We start from the raw sequence: 22,704 nt of genomic DNA, 5'->3' as shown, positions 1-22,704 counted from the left end.
CTAAACAACCAATTGGTATGAATCCATCTTTTATTATTAATACATTATGAGCTGATAGATGTTTGGGAAACTACATGTGCAACATCTTGTTGCAAAAGGAGAAATGCTGCCAATTACAGAAACAAAAGGGTAAGATACATTATTGGATTAAGGATGATAGCTTGCAATTTGGGAATTTGTCTTTTATCTTGTTTACAGGCAAATAAATTATTTTAAGTATTTGTCAGCTTAAGATAAAGGGAAAGGGTTTAAAATGCATTTTTAATGTGTACTTTTTGATTTTTTTTGCATATTTTTATGTATTGCTTTGATCAACGTTAGCCATTTATCAAAGGGGTTGAAGAATCCCAAATCTACTTGAAAAATGTATATACGTATTGCTTTTTTTTCTGTTTACCAAGAGACTTGTATAAAACAAATTAGCACTTGAAAGTTATTTTTAAAAATTACTCTTGTTTTTAAAAACATTTTTGAAATAGTACATGCAGACCAACATTTTAGTCATGTATGCTTTCTGAGGCAGAGGGAAAGAAAAGAAAAATCTATATAGTGATGACATACTGATTATGCTTTATTAAATAGTGCCTAACTATATTTAAAGATATATGGGTGGTGGTATTTTTCCTATTACAGTGATTTAAAAAGCAAGGAAACTGAAACGCCATTGGGGATATATGAAAGAATGACAAGGCTTGTACTTAATAAATACAAGGAATGATTTTGGAAAAGCTAAGCATTGTTAATACTTATACCAACCATGTAACCAAATCCAGTTACTAGTGCACAATAGTATTTTACTATTGTTTAATCACACGTCATACGTCATCAATGACACCTCAACAGTTTTAATCCATGTATGTATCTTTTTTTCCCCCTTAAAGATGACATTCAATCAAATGGCTTTTTAATAATGCTAGATTTAGAACCTTCCCTTACAACAAAACTGCTGATTGGCAGGATTGCAAAATGTATTTAAAGAAACTTTAGAAATACATCCTCTGATATTTCACTTACACAGATTCCAGAATTCACCTTTTGATCAGAACACTGCCAACCAAGTATTACTACTGAATGTATTATTTCTATCAAATATTGAAACATGGACATTAAGCCAGAATCCTTTATACAGGGCAGCAAATTCCTCTGGGCACAATAAAAACTATTGCTATCATATATGCATAGGATTATAATGTTAGCATGGCTTTGCAAAAAAACAAAAAACAAAAACCCTTTTATGACCACTGCTAGTATAGTAATGGAGCTGGTCCTTATTGGGATATGCTGAAGAAAGGTGATAATTAATAGAAAAGGTATTTGGCTATTTGAAATACTTATGCAAAATAGCTAAAAAAACTACAACCATTGGCTACAAACAATAATATTTGAATAAGTAACACATCTAGATAAAAACCTTTGTGAACACCTAAAATCTTCCAAGTCTGGAACTGATCACTCAACAAGCTGGAAGCATATTAGCATCAAAAGTCAAATTTACTAAAATTTACTTTTCTAAATTTACTTATGCTGTGAATTGTACTAGTTACACAGCAATCTGTGAAGCTGGGGAGAAAGATGAAGCAAGGCTTCTTGGGTTATTTATTTGCCTAGCAAAATAAATTACCTAACCTAAACAACCTTCATAGATCCAAGAATCCAGATTTTGTTTTATTTCACAAATGCGGAATATTCACAACCCTGTCTACCAACTTTTAAGCAAAAAAATAAAAAGGCACAGATTTTCAAATCTCTCTGAATTATAATAACTGCAAGATTAGTTTATCAAATAACGTTTATTTAATTCAAGTTCTTAAAAATACTTTTTCTGTTTGTTGCATAAAACATCCTAATGTAAAAAATATCCAACGGCTTAGAAAAGGAAAAAGAAGGCAGGGAAAGCAAAGCATGAAGAACAGTCCCCAAAACTTTAGGACTCTATTTACAAAGCCTTGTTGCACAGAGAGTAAAAAGGGAAGTACAGTCAGTGGGTGGTGTGGAGCCCCTATAGCCAGGACTGGCCCATCACACTTGTTCTTCTTGCTAGGGCAATGGGAAGAGATGAAGGCCTGGGAACCCCCAAAAGGATAAGGGAAGGTGCTAGCCCAAGAAGGCTAGGTCTGTAACCACCTGGAGAAATCAGCTGCAGGATACATGGAATGTCACGGGAATAGCCGACTCTTTGGCTTTTTTGAGTGCTGCGCTTGGAGGGGGAGAACTACAGGTGCGCCACACGTGCTCCTCAAGTCACAGATCATCCAAGGGGTACCCCAAGAAATACTCAACAGTCCTTTGGAGACACAGAAGACTTTAGTCATCATCTTCATCCCCTTCATCATCTGTCTCTCTTTTTCGCTTTTCCCCTTTCCTATTCTCTTCTTCATCTGCAGAGCGAGAGAGAAATTATTCCATGATGACTATTCCAAGGACATATATATCCAGTTGAATCATCCAACAAGCCTATTACGGGCTCCATAAAGGAAGAAGTTTTAGAAACCTCCCAAAATTGTTTACTATTGACCATACTGATTGGGTGTAATAACAGTTTTAATTAAAAATACCTGAAAGGTTTTTTTTAAAATCATCTCTACATATAGAAAACAGCTAATGGTTGTTTTATACCAGTGGTTCTCAACCTGTGGGTCGGGACCCCATTTGGGGTCGAACGACCATTTCACGGGGGTCGCCAAACCATGCTGTCCGCCATTTTTTTCCCTTTTCCCTAGCTGTCCTACTCCCTCTTATTGGTGGCCACACCCACTTGGGGGTCACCACAACATGGGAAACTGTATTATGGAGTCACGGCATTAGAAAGGTTGAGAACCACTGTTTTATACAGTTACACTAAGGAATGATTGCTTCTGAAATCCAGTAGGGACGGTCACAATGGCTGGGCACTCAAGCTGCCACATCACAATCATATGACCACAGAGATATTGCAACAACTAATTTGAGTGTAGGTCTATTTTTTAAAAAGCCTCCATAATGGTTGCCGAACAAATGGATACAGGATGATGGTTACTTGCATTCCAGGCTTGAATGCCAACACATCGTCGTTATTATCATCTTCCAAACTTGCACGGTTTTTTCCACTGGTACTTTTATCAGTACTTTTACCTTCCTAAGGTTTTCTAAAATAAAAAGACTGGCATAAAAATTAACACATACCTTCTTCTTTTTCGTCGTCGTCATCATCATCATCATCGTCATCTTCTTCACTGTCATGCCCAGCCTTTTCCTCCTAAAAATAACAACAGGTTTGCCTTTGAAACTAAATACCTTTGGCTTTCCTATTATCACATCTGCTTCCCATTTTCTGCTCAGCGGGCAAAATCTTTTAGAAAAACACTGATACTAATATGTTGTAATCCAGCCTTCAATTGTTTGCTACCATGTTAGTAGCAACCAATGAGAACATAAAAACAGAACCAAACCAAGGTTCATTATTTCAGCTGCTCCGGTATCAATTTGTTCCTTATCTACATGAACTGGTGGGTTTGCATTCAACATCATTATACTGATGATACCCTATTACAGGTAGTCCTTGACTTACAATAGGTCATTTAGTGGCCATTCAAAGTGACAATGGTACTGAAAAAAGTGACTTATCATTTTTTCACACTTATGACCGTTGCAGCATCCCCAAAATCACATGATCCAAATTTGGATGCTGGCTCATAATTATGATGGCTGCAGTATCTTGGGGTCATGTGATCACCTTCTATAACCTGATAAGCCAAGTCAATGGGGAAGCAGATTCACTTAACAACCGTGCTACTAACTTAACTGCAGGGATTCACTTAACAACTGTGGCAAGAAAGGTTGTAAAATGGGGCAAAATTAACTGAACAACTGTTTTGCTTAACAACAGAAATTTTGAGCTCAGTTGTGGTCATAAGTCGAGGACTACCTGTATATCTTTCGATCCTAGACCAGCCAAGTAAGGATGTCAATGTTCTGTCCAAGTGCCTGGAAGCTGTTTTTGTTTGGAAGGAGAGGAATCATATCTGACTCTGTTTTACCAAGATCGAGTGGATGTAGGTCCTTGAGCCAACCAGATCTGGAAATATTTGGATAGGGTAGTACTTCCCCTTGAAGTTGGTGCACAATCTAGGGCAGTGATGGCGAACCTTTTAGAGATCGAGTGCCCAAACTGCAACCCAAACCCAATTATGCATCGTCGGGTGCCAGGTGGGCGTGGCCATTTGGGTGGGCGTAGCTGCAGTAGTAACAGCAGACTGGGTGGGACTAAAAAGTTCAATCAATCAATCCCAACTTTGCAAGATCTTTTTTTTCCCCGCGAGAAGTTGAAATTGACTGATTGATTGAACCTTTTTTTTTTTGAACACAGCAGCGGAGGCCTAAACCGAAAAGGTTTTATAAAACCCAGCTGAAGGCCTAGGACTGGGGCGACGGCGCGCGTGCCCACGAAGAGGGCTCCGAGTGCCGCCTCTGGCATCCCTGCCATAGGTTCGCCACCACTGATCTAGGAGCCTTCTTGTACTTGCAGCTCCTGCCTGAAGAGCAAGGGGCAGCTGTGACCGTGATGGTTTTCCATAAATGCATCAGGGGCACCAGCTGCTATGTTTCCTAGATCAGGGAATCCTTCAGATAAGTCATCTAGGCCCATGTCAGCTTGGAGCTTGACTCATGCAATTAATGTTTTACTAATGTAACACATTATATGGGACTGCCCTTGTAGACTACTAAGAAGCTTGAACTGCTCCAGAACCCAGTGTGAGCAGTAAAGGGCAAACACTGGGATGCCAATGTTAATACCTCTGCTTTGTGAGCTGCACAGGTTACCGGTTTGCTTTTTGTCACGATTTAAGGTGTTGGCTCACTCTCTCTCTATAAAAAAAAACCCTATAAAGCCCTACATGGCATAGGCCTGGTTACTTGAGGAAATACCTATCTCTCATAGCCATCTGCCCAGCTGATTTGATCCTGCAGGGTCAAGCATGCTCCAGCTTTCACTGATTAAACAATATCGCCTATTGCAGGGATGTCAAACTCAATTTCACTGACGGCTGCATCAGCATTGCGGTTGCCCTGGGGGGGGGGGCAGGTAGGTGTGGCCAGAGTGGGTGCAGCCTAATGGATGAGCATGGATGGAGTGGGTGTGGCCTACTGGGTGGGCATGGCCAGTTCTACATCATTCACATCAAGAGTGCCTATGGGGGGCCTGGGCAGGAGTGGGACAGATCTGAGGGTCTCTGGCAGGAGGGGGTGAGACCGAGGCAAGTTCCAAGGCATGGTCCACTGGGGCAAGTGCCAAGATGGCCACCACAAAATTGTTCATTGGCTCCTGGGTGGCCCGGGCCAGGGCCAAGACAGCAGGGACCGTTCCCTCACTGTTTCCAGGATGGCTTCGTGGGCTACATGAAACCACTTCAAGGGCCGCATCCGGCCCCCGGGCCTTGTGTTTGACATGTCTGGCCTATTGGGATCTCAGAAGTGCACCTTCTATAGCAGTGCTTGTCCTCTGTAACAAGGTTCCCCTCACAATACAGATGATCCCCACTCTACTGTTGTATTAGAAGAGCTGTGAAGATGTGGCTCTTCACCCAGGCGTTTGGTAAGGGAGAGGGAAATCCTTCGCTTCACCACACTTGCCATCCAACATTTATGTTTCACTGATTTTATTGTAATTTCTTTGTCTGATTGTTGTAAGACATTTGGGGTGTGATGGCATGCTTGTAGCAGTACTACTAGTAGTAATAAGAATAGCTACTCTTCTTGCAGTCTAATAAATGCACATAAACATTTTACTGCAAAGAGAAAACAATATTTTAAACCAACCTCTCCACTAATTTCATCTTCTTCATCTTGCCCTCCTACAAACAAAGCATAAAGTGAATCCTCGTCTTCGTCCTCCTCCTCATATATGTCATCGTCGTCATCGTCATCATCATCTTCTGAAAAAGATAAAAGAGTTTTATACATATCAATTAGGGAAGCTACCATAACATCAAAATAATATTAATTCAAAGGGTGTTTCCTTTTAAATATTTTCCTATGAACAACTGATAAAAAACACATACTGATATCAACCAATGTTTCATAATTATCTTCAGACTTGCAATTTATAAATTAAGCAATCTAAAAGGCAGTATGAGTTTAAACTGTCAGTCTAAAAGAGGATGTGCTAATAATTTGCAATCTATTACAACAGTTTGCTATATTATTACAGATTCCTTAATATATTAGAATCTGGATCCCTAATGTTATCCCTTTGAGTGTCGATGTGTCCCTAGAAATCTCACTAAGCATCCACCAGGCTCCATGTCCCTAGTAGTAATTGTGTTTGTAGGAGGCTGGAATGCAATGCTCTATTTCAGTGGTGGCGAACCTATGGCATGCATGCCAGAGGCGGCACTCGGAGCCCTCTCTGTGGGCACACGTGCTGTTGCCCCAGCCCCGCCTCTCCCCACGGCCCTCTCCTCCCCAGCAGCCCCCCTGGAGTACAGTCGCCCCCAAGAGTGGCCCACGCGGAGCAGCGCAGCCAAGGACATGGCAGCCAGGCAGCGTAGAAAAGACTCTGCCCTCATGCCCCATCATGCACAGTTGATGCTGCGGGGTGCGGGCAGAGGGCGTGGCCTGCACGGCGCTGCTGGGTTGCCTGGGCAATCTGTGGCGGGCCCTGGAGGTGGTGAGTGGCCATGCGGGCAGGCGGAGCAGGGGGTGGAGCGAGGGTGGGGGCAGTTTTTGGGCACTCAGTCTCTAAAAGGTTTGCCATCAATGCTCTATTTGAAAATGAGCCTACCTACTCAGAAGACAGTAAATTGAGATTACAACCATACAACCAGCTAAAGGAAATAAAGGGCAACATCCACACTAGTTTTTCTTCTTGAAAATTGGTGTGTTTTGTTATAGATCATACAAACCATAACAGTTATTCTATGCTTTAAAACTGATCTTTCTCAGCTGACATAAGTATTGTTGATTCAAATACAGTGGACACAAAAAGTCTACACACCCCTGTTAAAGTGCCAGGTTTTTGAAACAAAAAAAAAATCAGACCAAGATAAGTCACTTCAGAATGTTTTCCACCTTTAGCATAATATACTACAGATTATATATGACACATAATTCAATTAAAAAACAAACTGAAATCTTTTAGGAAGAAAGTAACTATAACGAACATACAATAAGATGGTTGCATAAATGTGCATACCCTCTTATAAGCAGGGATGTGATTGTATTTACAATTAGCCAATCACATTCAAACTATGGTAAATACACAGTACACACCTACTATTAATTAAAGTGACTCTGATTAAGCTGCTAATATTGGATATTATTGCTTTGACAAAATATACAGAACTGTTTGGTATTTTTAGAGTTAACTTAGATGATGCAGGGAGGGGAGGAGAAAGATAAGGAAGTGAACCTTTGCCCTTCCACTCTGATTGGAAAACTTGATTTATGACTGCAAAATAGGGGAGGGGAATAGGCTGGAATGTTATGTACAAAGGAGGAGAATTAAGATCTTGGCATCCATCCATGCCGTGCAGACACTCTGTTACACAAAGAATAAAGACTTTTTAGGATAAATAATGCCTGGAAGTTCTTTGAAGTGTTTCATTAGTTGGAACCATGACAGTTCAACTGTTCTAATAAAATTTTTCTGACATTGTCTCAGTTGCCTCTGACAGCAATAACCATAGTCTGCAAAGAGCTTCCAAACATCAAAGGCATCTCTTTGTTGGAAGGTATCAGTCAGGTACAAAAAAATTTCCAACCACGGAACACAATGAAGACAATCATCAACAAGTGGAGAAAATATGGCACAACAGTGACATTAGCCAGAACTGGACATTCCTCCAAAATGATTAAAAAACAAGAAGAAAACTGTCCTAGAGGCTGCCAAGAGGCCTACAGCAACATTAAAAGAGCTGCAGGATTTTTTTTGGCAAGTACTGGTTATGTACTACATGTGAAAACAGTCTCATGTATTTTTCATATGTTTGGCCTGTGGGGTAGGGTGGCAAGACGGAAGTCTTTTCTTAAAAAGGAAAACATCCAATCCCAGTTACATTTTGCAAAAACCTACATCAAGTCTGACAAAAGCATATGGGAAAATTTGTTACGATCTGATGAGATCAAGGTTGAATTTTGGCCATAATTCCCAAAAGTATGTTCGGCACAAAAACAATACTGACAATACTGTGCATCACCAAAAATACACCATATCAACGGTGCGGTGAAGCATAATGATGGTAGCATTATCCTTTGGGCTGCTTTCTTCAGCTGGAACTGGAGCTTTAGTCAAGATAAAAGGAATTATGAACACTTCCAAATATCAGACAATTTTGGCATAAAATCTTCTGGCCTCTGCTGAAGAGGATTTTCACCTTTCAACACAATGACTCAGAGCATACATCCAAATCAACAAAAGAATGGCTTCACCAGAAGTTCAAAGTTTTGGAATGGCCCATCCAGAGCCCACACCTCAGGGGGGACCTGAGTAGAGCTGCACATAAGAGAATCCCTCGTAATCTGATAAATTTGGAGCACTTTGCAAGGAAGAGTGGGCAAAGATTCCCCAGGCAAGATGTGCTGATTGGCTCTTACCCACAAAAGACTGAATGCTGTCATAAAATCAAAATGTGCTTCAACAAAGTATCATTTTAAGGGTGTGCATAATTATGCAACCATGTTATTGTATATTTTAATACAATACAACAACCCAGATTGTTGGGGGCAATGTAAATATATATATACATTGCTTACTGGTGTACACCGCTTAGAGAGTGCTTGCAGTTAAAGCGGTATATAAGTCTCATAAATAAATAAATAAATGTTGTTTTTCCCCCTAAAAGATTTCAGTTTCTTTTTTAATTGAATTGTACAACTTATATGTTATATTAAAGATGGAAACGTTCCGAAAAAATAAAAGCAAAATACCTGTATGGCTTTCAACAATGGAAGCTTTTGCTTACCCAAATTTAATTAATTACGACAAAGTTGTGACCTATAAAGAAATCTTGGATAATGAAGGAAAATTGAAAGACAGACAAATTTACAAGAACAAGGTATTGATGTATCATGGTGGTCATATTTGTAAATCCAAACGAGATATGAAAAAGATGTTTAAACAATGGGATTTTATAAAAAATTTGACCAGATACTGTTAAAAACAGATGAAAAATTGATTAAGAAACTCTATAAATATCTGTTAAGCTTAAAAATGGAGGAAGAACAAGTAAAAGAAACAATGATAATATGGGCAAAGAACTTTAGATATAATATATAATTAGAAAACTGGCAAAAGTTATGGGAAAGAAATGATAAATTAACTAAAGCAGTGGCATATAAAGAAAACTTATATAAAATGTTTTACAGGTGGCATATGACACCAGTGAGATTAGCAAAAATGTTTAAAAATACTTCAAACAAATGTTAGAAATGCAAACAAAGACCAGGTACTTACTACCATATCTGGTGGACATGCTCTAAAGCACAAGTAGGCAATGCGGCTCTTTCATCCTTCTACTGCAGCTCCCAGTCCTCCTCCACCATTTGCAGTCCCACAAAAAAAAAGAAGTGGGACTAAAAAAGTTCAATCACTCAATTCCAACTTCGCGAGATCTTCTTGTTCCGCGAGAAGTTAGAATTGATTGAACTTTTTTAGTCCCACTTTTTTTGTGGGACTGCCCACAAACCTTTCTTTTTGGGACTGCACATGGCGGTGGAGGAAGAGACAGAGGACTGCGGTGGTAGACCTAGAAAGGTGCCGCATGGGTCCGATCGGGGATGTGGGGTTCTGCCAAGCTTATATAGAGCTGGGGAAACGGACTGGTTGGGGGAGCTGCCAATGCCACTGCCATGAGGCTTTGCAGAGCCCCCCGAGCGGCCATGATCCCCCCTCCCTAGACAACCAGCATCGCCGATCTTCTCCTCACCTGGCCAGTCGGCCTCATGCTCTTCTCCTCCTCCTCCTCCGCACTCAATCGGCTGCTAGCAGCTTGGGTGGCTCTGCTCCGTCCAAGTTGAAGAAAGCTGTTTTCCGCTATGCCTCCGCTTTCTTCAACCTGGACGGAGCACAGCCACCCAAGCCGCTAGCAGCTGATTGAGTGCAGAGGACGAGGAGGAGGAGAAGGGGCATTGTCTTACCCGAACGCCTTTTCTCAGCATGATGATGGAGAATCCACAGATGGGTTGATCTTGCCTTTCTGCCCTAGAGACTAAGTCAATCAACCTTTGCCACGCCTCTCTTCCTCTGGCTAGGAATCCCCAGTCACGATGAAGGCGCAGCAGTTGATGGTATTTCAAGGTGGTGGTGGCTCAAATTCCCCTGACACAGGACCGGATGGTCCCTGGGGGGGGGAGTAGATTCTCCATCGTCATGCTAAGAAAAGGCATTCATGTAAAACAATGCCCCTTCTCCAGCATGACGAATGGAGAATGCATAGATGGGACATACCAAAGCCTCACTGTCCCTATGGGTGGGAAGAAGTCCGGGCCTGTGTCCCATTACCTGTTATTACCCTTTGGAGAACTCTCCTACCAAATGAAGCATCTGCTGAGGCGAACTTATCTAACTTATAATGCCTCACAAATGGGGAAAGAGACAACCAAATTGCTGTTTTGCATATCTCTTCGATTGATGCCTGTGTCACCCACGCTGCTGAAGTTGCTGCACTGCGAGTGTGCGGTGATTCGTCTTGGAACTAGGAAGCAGTGCATCTGGTATGCCCCTGCTATACAAGCTCTAATCCATCTGCCGATAGTAGAGGCAGTCATCTTTTGACCCAGTGAAGAGGGATGGAATGAAACGAAAAGGGCTTCAGATTTGCGAAAAGAGGCAGTTCGCTTAATATGGCAATGCAAGGCTCTATGAACATTCAAGGTGTGCCATTTACATTCCAAATCATGGGACGGCTCAGGACAAAAATCTGGCAGCACAAGCTCCTGTGGCCTGTGAAACAATGAGTTGATTTTGGGGACGAAAGAGGGGTCTAAGTGTAGGACCACCCTATCATTATGAAAAATACATAAGTCATCTCTAATTGAGAGTGCTGCCAATTCCGAGATGCGCCTAGCCGATGTGACGGCTACTAGGAAGGAAACCTTGAGTGTCAAGAACCATAGAGTGGAGGTTCTGACGGGCTCAAATGGAGGTAAAGTGAGAGCCTGTAAGACCTTGGACAGGTCCCAAGAGGGATATCTGTGAACCACAGGCGGTTTGCTGTTGATTGGTCCCCTGACAAAGGAACGTACCATGGGGTGTTAAGCCAAGGGCTCTGACTTCCCATACGTGAGCACCGTGGACAGGGCAGCAACTTGTCTGTGGATTGTGTTGAGTATTAAACCCTTCTTAAGTCCTTCCAGTAAATAATCCAAAATTCTTGGAATAGGAATTGTAGCTGGATCTAATTGTTGTCTCCCACACACCAGTTACAGAAATTCTTCCATGTGGAATCATAGATTCTATTAGTTGCAGGCCTTCTTGAAGCCTGAATCATGGTAATCACATCTGATAAGTAGATCTCTTTTGTTAGGAGTCTCCTTTCAAACGCCAGGTGGTTAGCTGGAGCTACTGAGGTAGAACCCCCTGGCTGAGGGAAATTTGATCTTGGGGTATCCTCCATGGAGGAGAGGTTGAGGGACCTACGAGGTCGGCATACCACAGCCGTCTTGGCTAGTGGGTAGCAACAAGTATCACCTTTGCCCATTCCTGCAGTATCTTCTGGATAACTGCCTGGATCAGAAGGAGAGGAGGGAACCCATACAGGAGCTCTCTGGGGCACGGGCTAGATAGGGCACCTACCCCTTCCACCCCTGGAGACGGGAACCGGGAGAAGAATCTCGGGAGCTGGGAATTTGCTGGGGTAGCGAACAGGTCCAGCACTGGATGACCGAACTTCTCTGATATCTCCCTGAAAAGATCCGGGTGCAGGCGCCATTCGGAGTGGCCCACTGTGGCCCTGCTCAAGAAATCCGCTTGCCAGTTTGTCTTTCTCGAGATGTGCTCTGCCTTGAGGGATGAGAGGTTGGTCTCTGCCCAGGTTCCTAATAATTGAGCCTCGGCCATGAGGGACCTGGAGTGGGTACCCCCTTGCCTGTTGATAAGGGCTTTCGCCACCACGTTGTCCGTGAGGACTAGAACGTGTTGCTTTGCCACTGTGTTGCGGAAGTGTCGTAGAGCCAGATATATAGCTCTGAGCTCTAACCAGTTTATGTTGTGCTTCCGACCCTGAGCCAACTGGAATTGCAGGTGCGCTCCCCGGCCGAACAAGCTGGCATCCGATGTTAGGATGAGTCGGTTGGGCTCCTTGAATAAGGTTCCCCTGGCCATCGCTGGGGAGACCCACCACTGGAAGGATTTCAGGGTCTGTGACGGGACCCATACCTTGTGGTTGGAGAAATTGGTGCCTAGTCTCTGGAACGGGAGCAAGAACCATTGGAGGGTTCAGTGGAGCTGAACCCAAGGAACTACTGCTATGCAGGAAACAATCTTTCCTAGCAGTTGAGAAAGGATTGCTAGGGCGACTACTTGCTCCCTTTGAATCTGGGTGACTAGGGATCGGATACTGTCCCGACGTTCCTGAGACGGGTAAACCTCGTACTTCCTTGTATCTATCACCGTGCCCAGGTGAAGGAGGCAGGTGGAGGGAACTATCTGGTTTTTCTGAAAATTTATTGAAAACCCGTGGTCGAGGGTCTTGATGAACAATGCCAGTTCTGACTGAGCCAATTGGACTGAGGAGGATTGAATGAGAATGTTCAGATAACACTGGACACACACTGGAATGGTCCTGAGATGCGCGGCTAGCGCCACCAGGACCTTTATGAATGCTCTGGGGGCCAATGACAGGCCGAATGGTAGAGCTCTGTATTGAAAATGGTGGCCTGCGCAGCAGAACCTGAAGAATTTCCGGTGTCCGAGAAGGATGGGAATGTGTAAGTAGGCCTCTGTCAGGTCGATGGATGTCAGGAGGTTCCCCCTTCTGATGCCTGCTAATATGGATTGGAACGTTTGCATCTTGAACTTCTTGTCTGCCAAATCGATATTTAATTTCTTTAAATCTAGGACTGCCCTCCACTCTCCCGAGGCCTCCAGAACGATGAACAGAATATAATAAAACCCCCATCCCTTCTGCCCTGCCGGTACCAGTTCTATGGCCTGGATCTCCAGGAGATGTCGAATGGCCTCTTTCATGAGGCTTCTTTTGACCAGATTTTTGGATGATGGGCAAGAGACGAAATGCCTCAGGGTGTGTGTGTGGTGGAATTGAACTCTAAAGTTAGGCCAAATCTGATGATGTTGAGGACCCAGAGATCTGTAGTGGTGTTCTCCTATTTGTGTTCAAGGAAAGCCAACCTGCCCCTTATGGGAGAGGCACCTTTGGTGTCACTTGGACTTTCTGAAAGGACAGCTTCCCGCGCCTCGAAAGGGCCGTTTGGCCTGTAATTGCTGCCTGGGTCTGTCCGTTACCAGATTTGTCGAATTGACGTTCTGGTCTGGGAGGATAAGGACGGGAGTAAAGGATGAATTCTGACCCTGTGTCGGTTGAGCGAAAGGACTGCTTATGGGTGTAAGGGGTAGCTCTCCTGTCTGCTCTCCTAATAAAATGGGACATGACCTTATGCTTATCCTTGTTCTCAATCAGATAAGGGTTTAGTGCCTCTCCAAATAACTGGCCTCCCATGTAACGGGCTGAGGCCAACCGCCACTTGGACCTAGCATCCGCTCACCACTGTCTGAGCCACAAAAGCCTGCGAGAGATAACATTAGATGCTAATGCCCGGGAGGAAAATCTGGCCACGTGCAATGATGAGTCAGCCATGTATTCTGATGCAGCCACCAATTTGTTTAAATCTTGGTGCATCCATACCTCTTCTTTTTTTTTTATCTGGCGAAAAAGGAAGTTGATGTAGCTGCCTTTACCGCCCATGCTGAGGCTTGGTGGGTCCTGCAGAAATTAAGCTCTGCTTTCTTATCCTCTGACTTCAGAACCTCTGTTATATCTCCAGACACAGCGAAGGAGAGAACCAATGGTGCTAAGGGCTCATCTACAGTGGGGACTGCTAGCACCTCCGACAGTGCTGGGGCCATATTAAATAACTTTCTATCAGTCCCACCTGGGGATAGAAAAGTACCTGGCATTCCCCATTGTCTTTGGACTACATTGGGGAAAATGGGAGGACAGGGAATGTCCTGTTGGGTAAACGTTGGTTCTGAAAAGACCTTACTGGTAGGTCCCTGGGTGGTGGAAGGTTCAGCCTGAGGAACACTTTCAGGACCAAGTTGAGCAGTGCTCCTGGCCTTATGAAGTAAGGATTTAAAGAGGGCCGGATTAAACAGGCCTATGAAAGGAGGGGGATCAGGAGGTAAGTCTTCATCTTCTGACATCCCCTGCTCTCTCTGTTCATCGTCCCATATGAACAACCTTCTACTCCTGGAGGAATTGGAGGGGGAAACTGGCCCTTGGTATGCGGCTGCTTCCACCTGGGAGAGATACGATATTGTTGTAAGATGGGATCCCTGATGCTATCGACTCGGGTCGAGCTCTCTGGTTTAGGGTCTAAGCTACACCTTGGGCAATAGCCTGAGAAATCAGAAGGTGTATTCATTCTGATAGTTCTGTCTCCTGAGCCTCTGGAGGGCGAAGCCCTGCCGCTGTAGGAGTGAATGTGGTCTCTGGCCCCAGAGGTCTAGCTGTACCCGGAGCAGGGATATGAAAGCCAAACCCCTCACTGGAATGGGGAAACATTTCCACCTGTTTTGCCATGGGAAAAATGAACTGACCTGTTTCCCCTTCTGGAGACCATGCACTTGGAGTAGCAGAGGTTGAAGGAGCTTGTTGAGGGCCAAAAACCGATGCTTCCATGGGAACAGAAGTAATCTGACCAACCTTTGCATCATTCTTTTGCCTTGCAGCTTTGGATAATTGTTTTTCCAATGCCTGCTGCCTTCTTTCTCAGCAGCTTTGGGAGACCTTTTGCCAGAGATAGCTTTGGATCTGAATTTCCCAGCACCCTCCTGCTTGGCAGATCTCGATTTCTTGTGCCTGGAGGAAGTGCTGGAGGCACCTTGAGATATCTGAACTTCTGTGGTTTTATCTGCCATTGCAAAATCAGAGATATCACAGAAATGGCAATCTCAATGTGTTTGCAACAGTGATCCCAATAGAAAGGAGCCAAGTTGTGGCTAGAAGTGGTGGCGGCACAACCAACCTAATGGGATAGCCAGCACTCACAGTCCTGTTAGTGGCAGCAAGACCAATTTAATGTGGTAGCCAGCACACTGATAATCCTGTTAGTTGTGGCAAGACCAACTTAATGGGGTAGCCAGCACACTTATAAGCAGCAAAATCGGTGGTGGGAAGAGGCGCTGAAAATGGCGGCAGTTAAAGCAGGCACTCAGCCACGCCCTGAAATCTTTGGAAATTGCGTCCAGACACAGTGAAGGAGGCTGTTGCTACCTCTAATTGTAATAGCTTTGTATGCGGCGAGCTACCAAGGAGCCTGGAATTGGAGAAGCAGCACCTTCAAAATGCCGCTCCTTAATTCTGGCTTCTGAATGGCCTGAGAGTGTTTGTAAGGCTTTCAAGATGGCGGCCGCTAGTAAGTGACCTCCTACTCCGTCGTTATGTCCGAATTAATAAATGTGGGAGCTGCTTCTATGGCTGACTAATAAAATTGCTGGCTGAATTCTGGTCAAAATTGATTCTATTTGAGTCTAAATGGCGCTCACTGGAAGGGAAGGTCCCCTCCCACTCAGGAACAATAAAAGTGGCGCTCAAAATGGCGACTACTACACTTCTGCCCTGCCTGGAAGCTATAAATAGCTTGAGGCTTCAGCCGAAGCCTACAAAACCACTTTGACACTCAGCGGTTTGAAAAGCAGCGCTGATATCAGCGCAGAGAAGGGAAGGGAAAGGTACAACCTGGGAAAATCCAGTTTTGTCTTTCTGGTAGAAAGAAGATTCAATCTTCACCACTTCTCTCTTGGGCTAAGACTAAGTTGTGACTGGGGATTCCTAGCCGGAGGAAGAGAGGCGTGGCAAAGGTTGATTGACTTAGTCTCTAGGGCAGAAAGGCAAGATCAAACCATCTGTGGATTCTCCATTAGTCATGCTGGAGAAGAGTGTGAGGCTAGCTGGTCAGGTAAGGAGAAGATCGGCGATGGTGGCTGGCAGGGGGGATTATGATTGAAGAGAGAGGAAGAGGGAGAGAGAGAGAGAGAGAGGGAGAGAGAGAGAGAGAGAGAGAGAGAGAGAGAGAGAGAGAGAGAGAGAGAGAGAGAGAGAGAGAGAGAGAGAGAGAGAGAATACGAATATATTTGGTTGTCCTTACTGGACTTTTAGTAAAGAACATTTAATGAAATATTTTGATATTTTTTTAATTAAGAGATGAGGTATGGGGATAATTATGCTGTATTTAAAGATGGTAGATAAGCTACTAAAATATTTTTACCTGTTGGGATGAAGGAGAAAGGTTTCTTTTTCCTCTTTCTCCTGGCCTTTTCTTTTTTCCCCTCGCAATTTTTTTTCTTTTCTATTTTTCTATTTGTAGTTTTTATAGTTTTATACATAGCATAAAGGTAAAAAACGATATCTGCAGTGTTATCTTCATTTTAGATGTCAAAAGGGTTTTGTGGTTCCCATTGTTTTCTTTAATGTGGGAAACTGGTCCAACTGGCTGATTGAGTGTTTAAGGCTGCCGACCACTGCCCTAAAGCAAAAAGATTTTGGCTCAAAATACATTTATGGTTGGAGAAAATGATTGAAAAACAAGTAGACTTTAAGCCAGAATTATTCTTGTTAGGAATAATAGGAGCAAATTATGAGAAAGACTGTATATATTTAATTCTACACATACTAACTGCAGCAAGAATTGTATTTGCCCAATATTGGAAAAATGAAAATTTGCCAACTGAAGAAGAATTAATTAAGAAAATTTTAGAGTGTGCAGAAATGGATAGATTGACTTTAAAGACAAAAGAGAAAGAAGACTCAGTGTATTTTAGAACATGGGATAACTTTTATCAATGGTTAGAAAAACAAGTTAGAGAGAAAGGAATGTGATATGTAACTTTGAATATAGATTAGTAAGAAGACCATTGAGCAATGAATTAACATATTGTTTATGATAATTATGTTTTTTTCTTTAAATACATGAACCCAGACATGCTGTTTGCTGAATATTGAAAGTGTTATTTGTAAAAACCCCAAACCCAACTACACACACACACACACACACACACACACACACACACAATGGAAAAATTCTGCAGTGATTTATCTTGGTCTGATATTTTTACATTTCAAAAATATGGCATTTTAACAGGGTTTTATAGACTTTTTATATCCACTGTATAGTGCAGAGAACATTTCACATTTGATAATTTAATGTGGTGCTCCAAATGACTCAAATGCCATATTTACATTACGCAGACCTTGGTCATAGCCAAGAATTAACCCTTTCCAATTCACAATTAATATGATTGACCTCACCTTCTTCACCTTCCTCATCTTCCTCATCAAAACCATCTACTTCAGCATCTGAATCAGAAGCCTCTTTATCTTCCTGATCATATCCATCCAGATATGTGAGCTGTGGAAGAAGTGTGAAGACACACTCTCGGTAGTCATTTAGATTTGTTACTTCACAGTTGAACAGGTCAAGGCTCTTCAGAGAGTCCAACTTTTTCTGAATTAAAAATATGCTTTTGTTAGTTTTAAGCATCATTAGTATATTGAGATCATACACAAATCTAGCAAGATATGCTCATAATTTCAGTTTGGATTGAGAGGGGGAGAGAGATAAACAAAGCCATGTACTGAGCTGATACAGTATATTATTTCATGACATTCCCAAATTAAATATGAGTTCACAATGTAATTAACCTAACTTCTCTGAAAAAGAACAAGACTTGAATTTTGAAATTATCATATACATTTCTCATTTAGTCAAAATCATAAAGGAAGGTTATTATTTACTAACAAATCATTTTTAAAGAAATCCCTCTTCAATGTGAATTAATCTAAAGCTATTTCAGTTCATTTAAAGATCCCTTTCTGATCTTTGTGTGAAAAGAAAAACAAGATCAAGAAGACTACGCTGCCTGATGCCATCTCCTTGACATGTTACTTTAAAAAAAAAAAAATGAAGAGTCCCTTCTTCCCTATCCATGAGGGAACTTCTTTCTATCTCATACTGACCTCTTATATTCTAGATTGGATAATAGTAAAAGCAGATTGTGTATAAATATAACTTCCTCTTATTTTAATACATTATTCCATATTAATTAATATTTTAGGATGATTTGTAACAGTAAGTTATTGTTGTCTGGCATCACAACTGACCTAAGCAGTTTTAACATTCTGATTTCTGATGAGGTAGAAAAACAATTTAAGAATTATAATCTACCAGACAAAAAGTGTCATCTAATCAGAAAGAACTACTTTAACATGAAAACATAATAATCTTGAATAAAAATAGTGTCAATGCTAATTTAGATTATGCCAACAGTTGACAAAAAAAAATTAAACTGTCATGCACAAACATTTCAATGCTCTCTTGGATTTAAGATGATTTAAGATGATTTTTATGTACACAGGAAAGCATATACCTTTCCAAGATATTAGCTACTGAAATGGGGTTAGGCTCAAAATGCTTACAGTTATGTACAAAATGTAACATATATGATTTGGACACATTTAGTGTGAATTCAACATCTACTACTGGTGCTAGTATTGTTAACCCCACTGAGACCTACGGTAACCTTTTAATGACATACCAGTGGTTCCAAAATATCAATATCATTCAGTTTATTTCCACTGAGATTTAAATGTGTGAGATTAGGAAGTTTTTCGGCTAATACATCAAGGCCTCCAGAAATTCTGTTGTCACTGAGTTCAAGCTGCAATGAGAAAAGAGATACAAAGGGGAAATGACACATTAGCAATAATGCAATTAGAATTTAAGTCTAAAGATGCAGTATAAATAACATTGGTAGCCCAAGCAGTCTTCATTATCAAGTACTAACAAAAAACAGACTAACAAAGAGATGCTTAAATAATTTGGCTACTTAGCTAGAATGCAGTGCTGACAGGAATTATATCTTGTTAATTTACATTATAAGAAATACAACCATACAGTGTTGTCAAACAAGATCCAGTCTTGGTATTCTTGAGAGATATTTCTTTACCTTTTCTTGAAGTTGATGTTTAGTTACAATATGTCCTTCTTGTTGTCCGTGGCTTTAATCCATGTTTCTTTTATTCTGAAAGTCATTTTAATCTTTTTCCTTTTACATTTTCATAACATTTTTGCTTCTCATTCTTTTATCTCTTTCTAGAATTTCCAAGTAGAGATGTGCAAAATTTGTTGATACAATTTTCACTAGAATTTTATGTTCCCAGATATTATGAGTTTTGTACATCTTACTGCTCTGCTCAGGCTCTTTTTTGCTTGAGTGTACTAAGTCAGTTCTTTATATACTGCGTGTCCTCCATTTTAATGTTAACCTCTATAATTTATAGTTTGAATCACACGGCCTCCAGGGACATGGGCAGAACGTTGAAAGCCTAACTTGGCTGATCTGGCTGTCTGGAGTGCATTTTTCCATCTTCTGGTTTCTATTACCGCTATATAGGCAAGTTGACTCCAGTTACCCATCCAAGAGTTAGAGCGTAGTTTTATTATTTGATATTGGTGTTGCCAATAAACAATTTTTTTCCACAGGATTCTATTAACCTCCTTATTCAACTTTTATATTCCAAACATCCATTTATAGTGTAACAAAACTTTCATTTACAGGTAGTCCTCATTTAGTGAATACTTTATTTAGTGATTGTTTGCAATTACAATAGTGTAAACTGAAAAAGTAACTTTGTGACCAATCCCCACATTTACAACCAAAGCTGAGGCTAAGGATTCCTTTAGACCAGGGGGGTCAAACTACAGCCCATGGGCCAGTTGCATCATATAGAGGCCGTGCACACCCCAGCTCCGGCAATACAAAAAAAAAGTCGCAATATGTCGCGACACCTCACTGATGCGGCGAGTTTGACACCAATGCTTTAGATATTACTAAATGTTGGATCCTACTGTGGTTACTAAATTAGGATCACGGGTAGTCTCCATTTAGCAACCACCCTTGGGACCAGCAACTTGGTCACTAAGCAAAGTGGTTGCTAAGTGGGAAATTATGTGAGACTATGTTTTCCAGCTTGAAATTGATGAAAGCTGGTTGGAGGACCTTGGGCCAGTCACACTCTTAGCCTAACCTACCTCTCAGGGCTATTGCTGTAGGAAGATTAGGAAGAGGAAGAAGTATTATGTATGTTTTCTGCCTTGAAATATTTATTAATAAAATAATAAAGGCAGAAAAAAAACAAATAAGTAAAAAGCAATCAGTTTCACACCTTCAATTTTTGTTTATTTCCTAACCACTGGGTCTTTGGAATCTCACTCGGCATTAGACAATTCACAAGAAGGGAATTACTGTTTGAATTTATATTTATTGGAGAGGAAATAATTAGAAGAGAGTAAGCAGCTACACAATGGGGAAATGTGCTGGTGCCAGCAGCAGCAACTATCTTTGACAAACAGCCAGTGTATTCCTCTTTGTGTGCTTGCTTACTCTCTTCTGATCTCTTCTCTAACCTCTCAATTTTGCAAGGGGGAGGGGAACAATAGATCAGACACAGAACAATGTATACTGACTATAATGATGATCACGATTGAAGGATACTACCAATATTGTAAATGGTTGAAAACTGGTGATAAAATTATTTTTTTCAACAATGTTGTAACTTTGAATGATTACTGAACGAGTACTCAGTAAGCAAGAGCTACCTGTACTGCATTCAAAAGCTGATAAATGGAGGTCCACTAAGTCAAGAAGTTCCCTAGCGTTGCATTTAGCCCTTCCTGAAACTACCACGAAATCCCTTAATATCTTCCATCATTCTATTTAATATGCATACATTTGCATAGCAGTTTTCAGTAATTCTATGAAATTGTCATTTGTTAGATTAGAATACAGTTAGAGGATATTATTGATTGCAGTCAGCCAGATGTTTAGACTGGATTTGGCATTTTTGTCTGCTATTGAGTTCTTCCCAAGGACATTGGATATGCAGATGTTACTGTTTAATAATATTAAAAGTATTGTTACAAATTGTAAGTTGTTCCAAATAAAGCTATTTTTTGCAATTGACCAATTGTGATGGTGATGATTTAAATCTTGTATGCTAAGCGACCCAACAACTCTGGGTGGCTCACAACTAAACAAATAAATTACAATAAAACTGATAAAAGATGGCAAAAAGGACACAGCAGATGGAATGAAGCAATTAATGTCACTCTATTTCTTCCAATGGACCTAAATCAGGGGTCCCCAAACCCCGGTCCGTGGATCGGCACCAGTCTGCAGCATGCCAGAAACCAGGCCACGCAAGCAAGTGAAGCTCCATCTGTGGAATGCAGGCAGCATGCAAAATCCACACTCTCTCTGATCCACAGAAAAACCTCTCTCCATGGAACCGGTTCCTGGTGCCCAAAAGATTGGGGGCCTCTGACCTAAATAATGTATCATGTAATAATACCATTTAAAGCAACACAGTTCAATCCATGTCTGTTAATTTATTCCTACAATACAGGTAGTCCTTGACTTACAACCATTCATTTTGCAATCGTTCAAAGTTATGGTACTGAAAAAAAAAGTGGTTGAGACCAATCCTTCAACTTTTGACCATTGCAATACTTCTGTGGTCATGTAATTGCAATTTTGGTGCTTGGCAATTAGCATGTATTTACAACAGGTTGCAAAGTTGGGGGTCTGCCAACTAAAAACAGAAGACTGCAGTAACTTTAGTTTGTCCACATAGTTTGAGGAAAGACTAGCATTCCTCAGACTATCATAGTTCAAACAAACAAATGGAAGCATGCAAAGCCTTAGTGCAATCAGTGTAAAAAGTTAATGTACAACGCACTGTGAACCAACCTTTCCACTCCAAATCTAAGGTGAGCAAAGTTTAGAATATAGAAAAGCTTAGTGGTTCCTAGAATTGCATTTAGCCTCTTTTTTTGAAGGAAATTTCCCCAAGGAAGATGGAAGATCCCTTAAGGAGCATAGAATGGAGAAATCCATTTAATAATATTCCCCTCTCACATGGAATATTTCAGAGGTGGGTAGTTGTTTGAAATATTTCACAAATTCTGCATTAATGGATGCAGAAACATACACTGCAGAATTTACTGGGGAACAGACTTTCAACAATAACAACCAAAGACTTTATAGTACATCTTAAGATGTAATAAGTACTGGGGAAAAACCCCTGAAATGACCAAATAAAAGAAGGAACATGGACAGAACATGCCCCAATTCCTATTGTACAAAACACTGTTGATAGCTTTAATTTTTATCCAAATTGCCAGGCAAGGAGTTACATTATAAAACTCAGGGAAATATCTGAGTGATATATTTGAGCATCTTTCAGTCAAAAAAGTCCCTCCTGCCTGGCAATGAAAAGTACAGTATCTGAGAAGAGACAAAAGCACTAGCAATCAGAGTTGCCAGCTATCAAGATGTAATCAAAGGACTCATGCACTGATCTAATTACCATAGGGGTGAAGAAAACATATACAAAATTAGTTGATTCCAACTGATAATATATCCTCTAACAATACCGGGTTGTGTTCATTTTCTTGCAGAAAACACTATATTGTGTGTTTTTTACAGCAACA

The 22,704-nt window shown here is 41.3% G+C and overlaps 2 protein-coding genes across 4 annotated transcripts in view; both read right to left on the bottom strand.

The window, feature by feature from the left end:
• Window positions 1-1,771: 1,771 nt before the first annotated feature.
• ANP32B (acidic nuclear phosphoprotein 32 family member B) overlaps window positions 1,772-22,704 on the bottom strand; it is a 35,503-nt gene continuing 14,570 nt past the window's right edge. The window contains exons 3-7 of one of the 3 annotated variants that reach the window (XM_039333733.1): window positions 18,749-18,871; window positions 17,463-17,658; window positions 5,797-5,909; window positions 3,163-3,235; window positions 1,772-2,378 (exon numbers count right to left, since the gene is read on the bottom strand). In XM_039333733.1, coding sequence (XP_039189667.1) covers window positions 2,305-2,378; window positions 3,163-3,235; window positions 5,797-5,909; window positions 17,463-17,658; window positions 18,749-18,871 — 579 coding nt within the window. In that variant the 3' untranslated portion in view covers window positions 1,772-2,304. Of the gene's footprint in view, window positions 2,379-3,162; window positions 3,236-5,796; window positions 5,913-16,506; window positions 16,681-17,462; window positions 17,659-18,748; window positions 18,872-22,704 lie in introns of those variants that run through there. The other 2 variants (XM_039333732.1, XM_039333734.1) reach the window with 2 other exon arrangements.
• Window positions 10,223-16,454, bottom strand: LOC120303858. The gene is made up of 2 exons (XM_039333731.1): window positions 16,423-16,454; window positions 10,223-15,066 (listed from the first exon to the last, which is right to left on the bottom strand). Exon 2 carries the CDS (start codon window positions 13,092-13,094, stop codon window positions 11,754-11,756), a length of 1,341 nt encoding a protein of 446 aa, XP_039189665.1. The 5' UTR covers window positions 13,095-15,066; window positions 16,423-16,454; the 3' UTR covers window positions 10,223-11,753.

This window comes from Crotalus tigris, unplaced genomic scaffold (assembly GCF_016545835.1).
Source record: "Crotalus tigris isolate CLP2741 ecotype Arizona unplaced genomic scaffold, ASM1654583v1 scf7180000024506.7606697, whole genome shotgun sequence".
Lineage (NCBI taxonomy): Eukaryota > Metazoa > Chordata > Lepidosauria > Squamata > Viperidae > Crotalus > Crotalus tigris.
The sequence above is the reverse complement of the archived record's forward strand: the minus strand, read 5'-3'. Positions and strand labels throughout refer to the sequence as shown.

Excerpts from the sequence above, each read along its gene's own strand:
- LOC120303858 (XM_039333731.1), bottom strand. The coding sequence starts at position 13,094 with ATGGGGGTTTTATTATATTCTGTTCATCGTTCTGGAGGCCTCGGGAGA.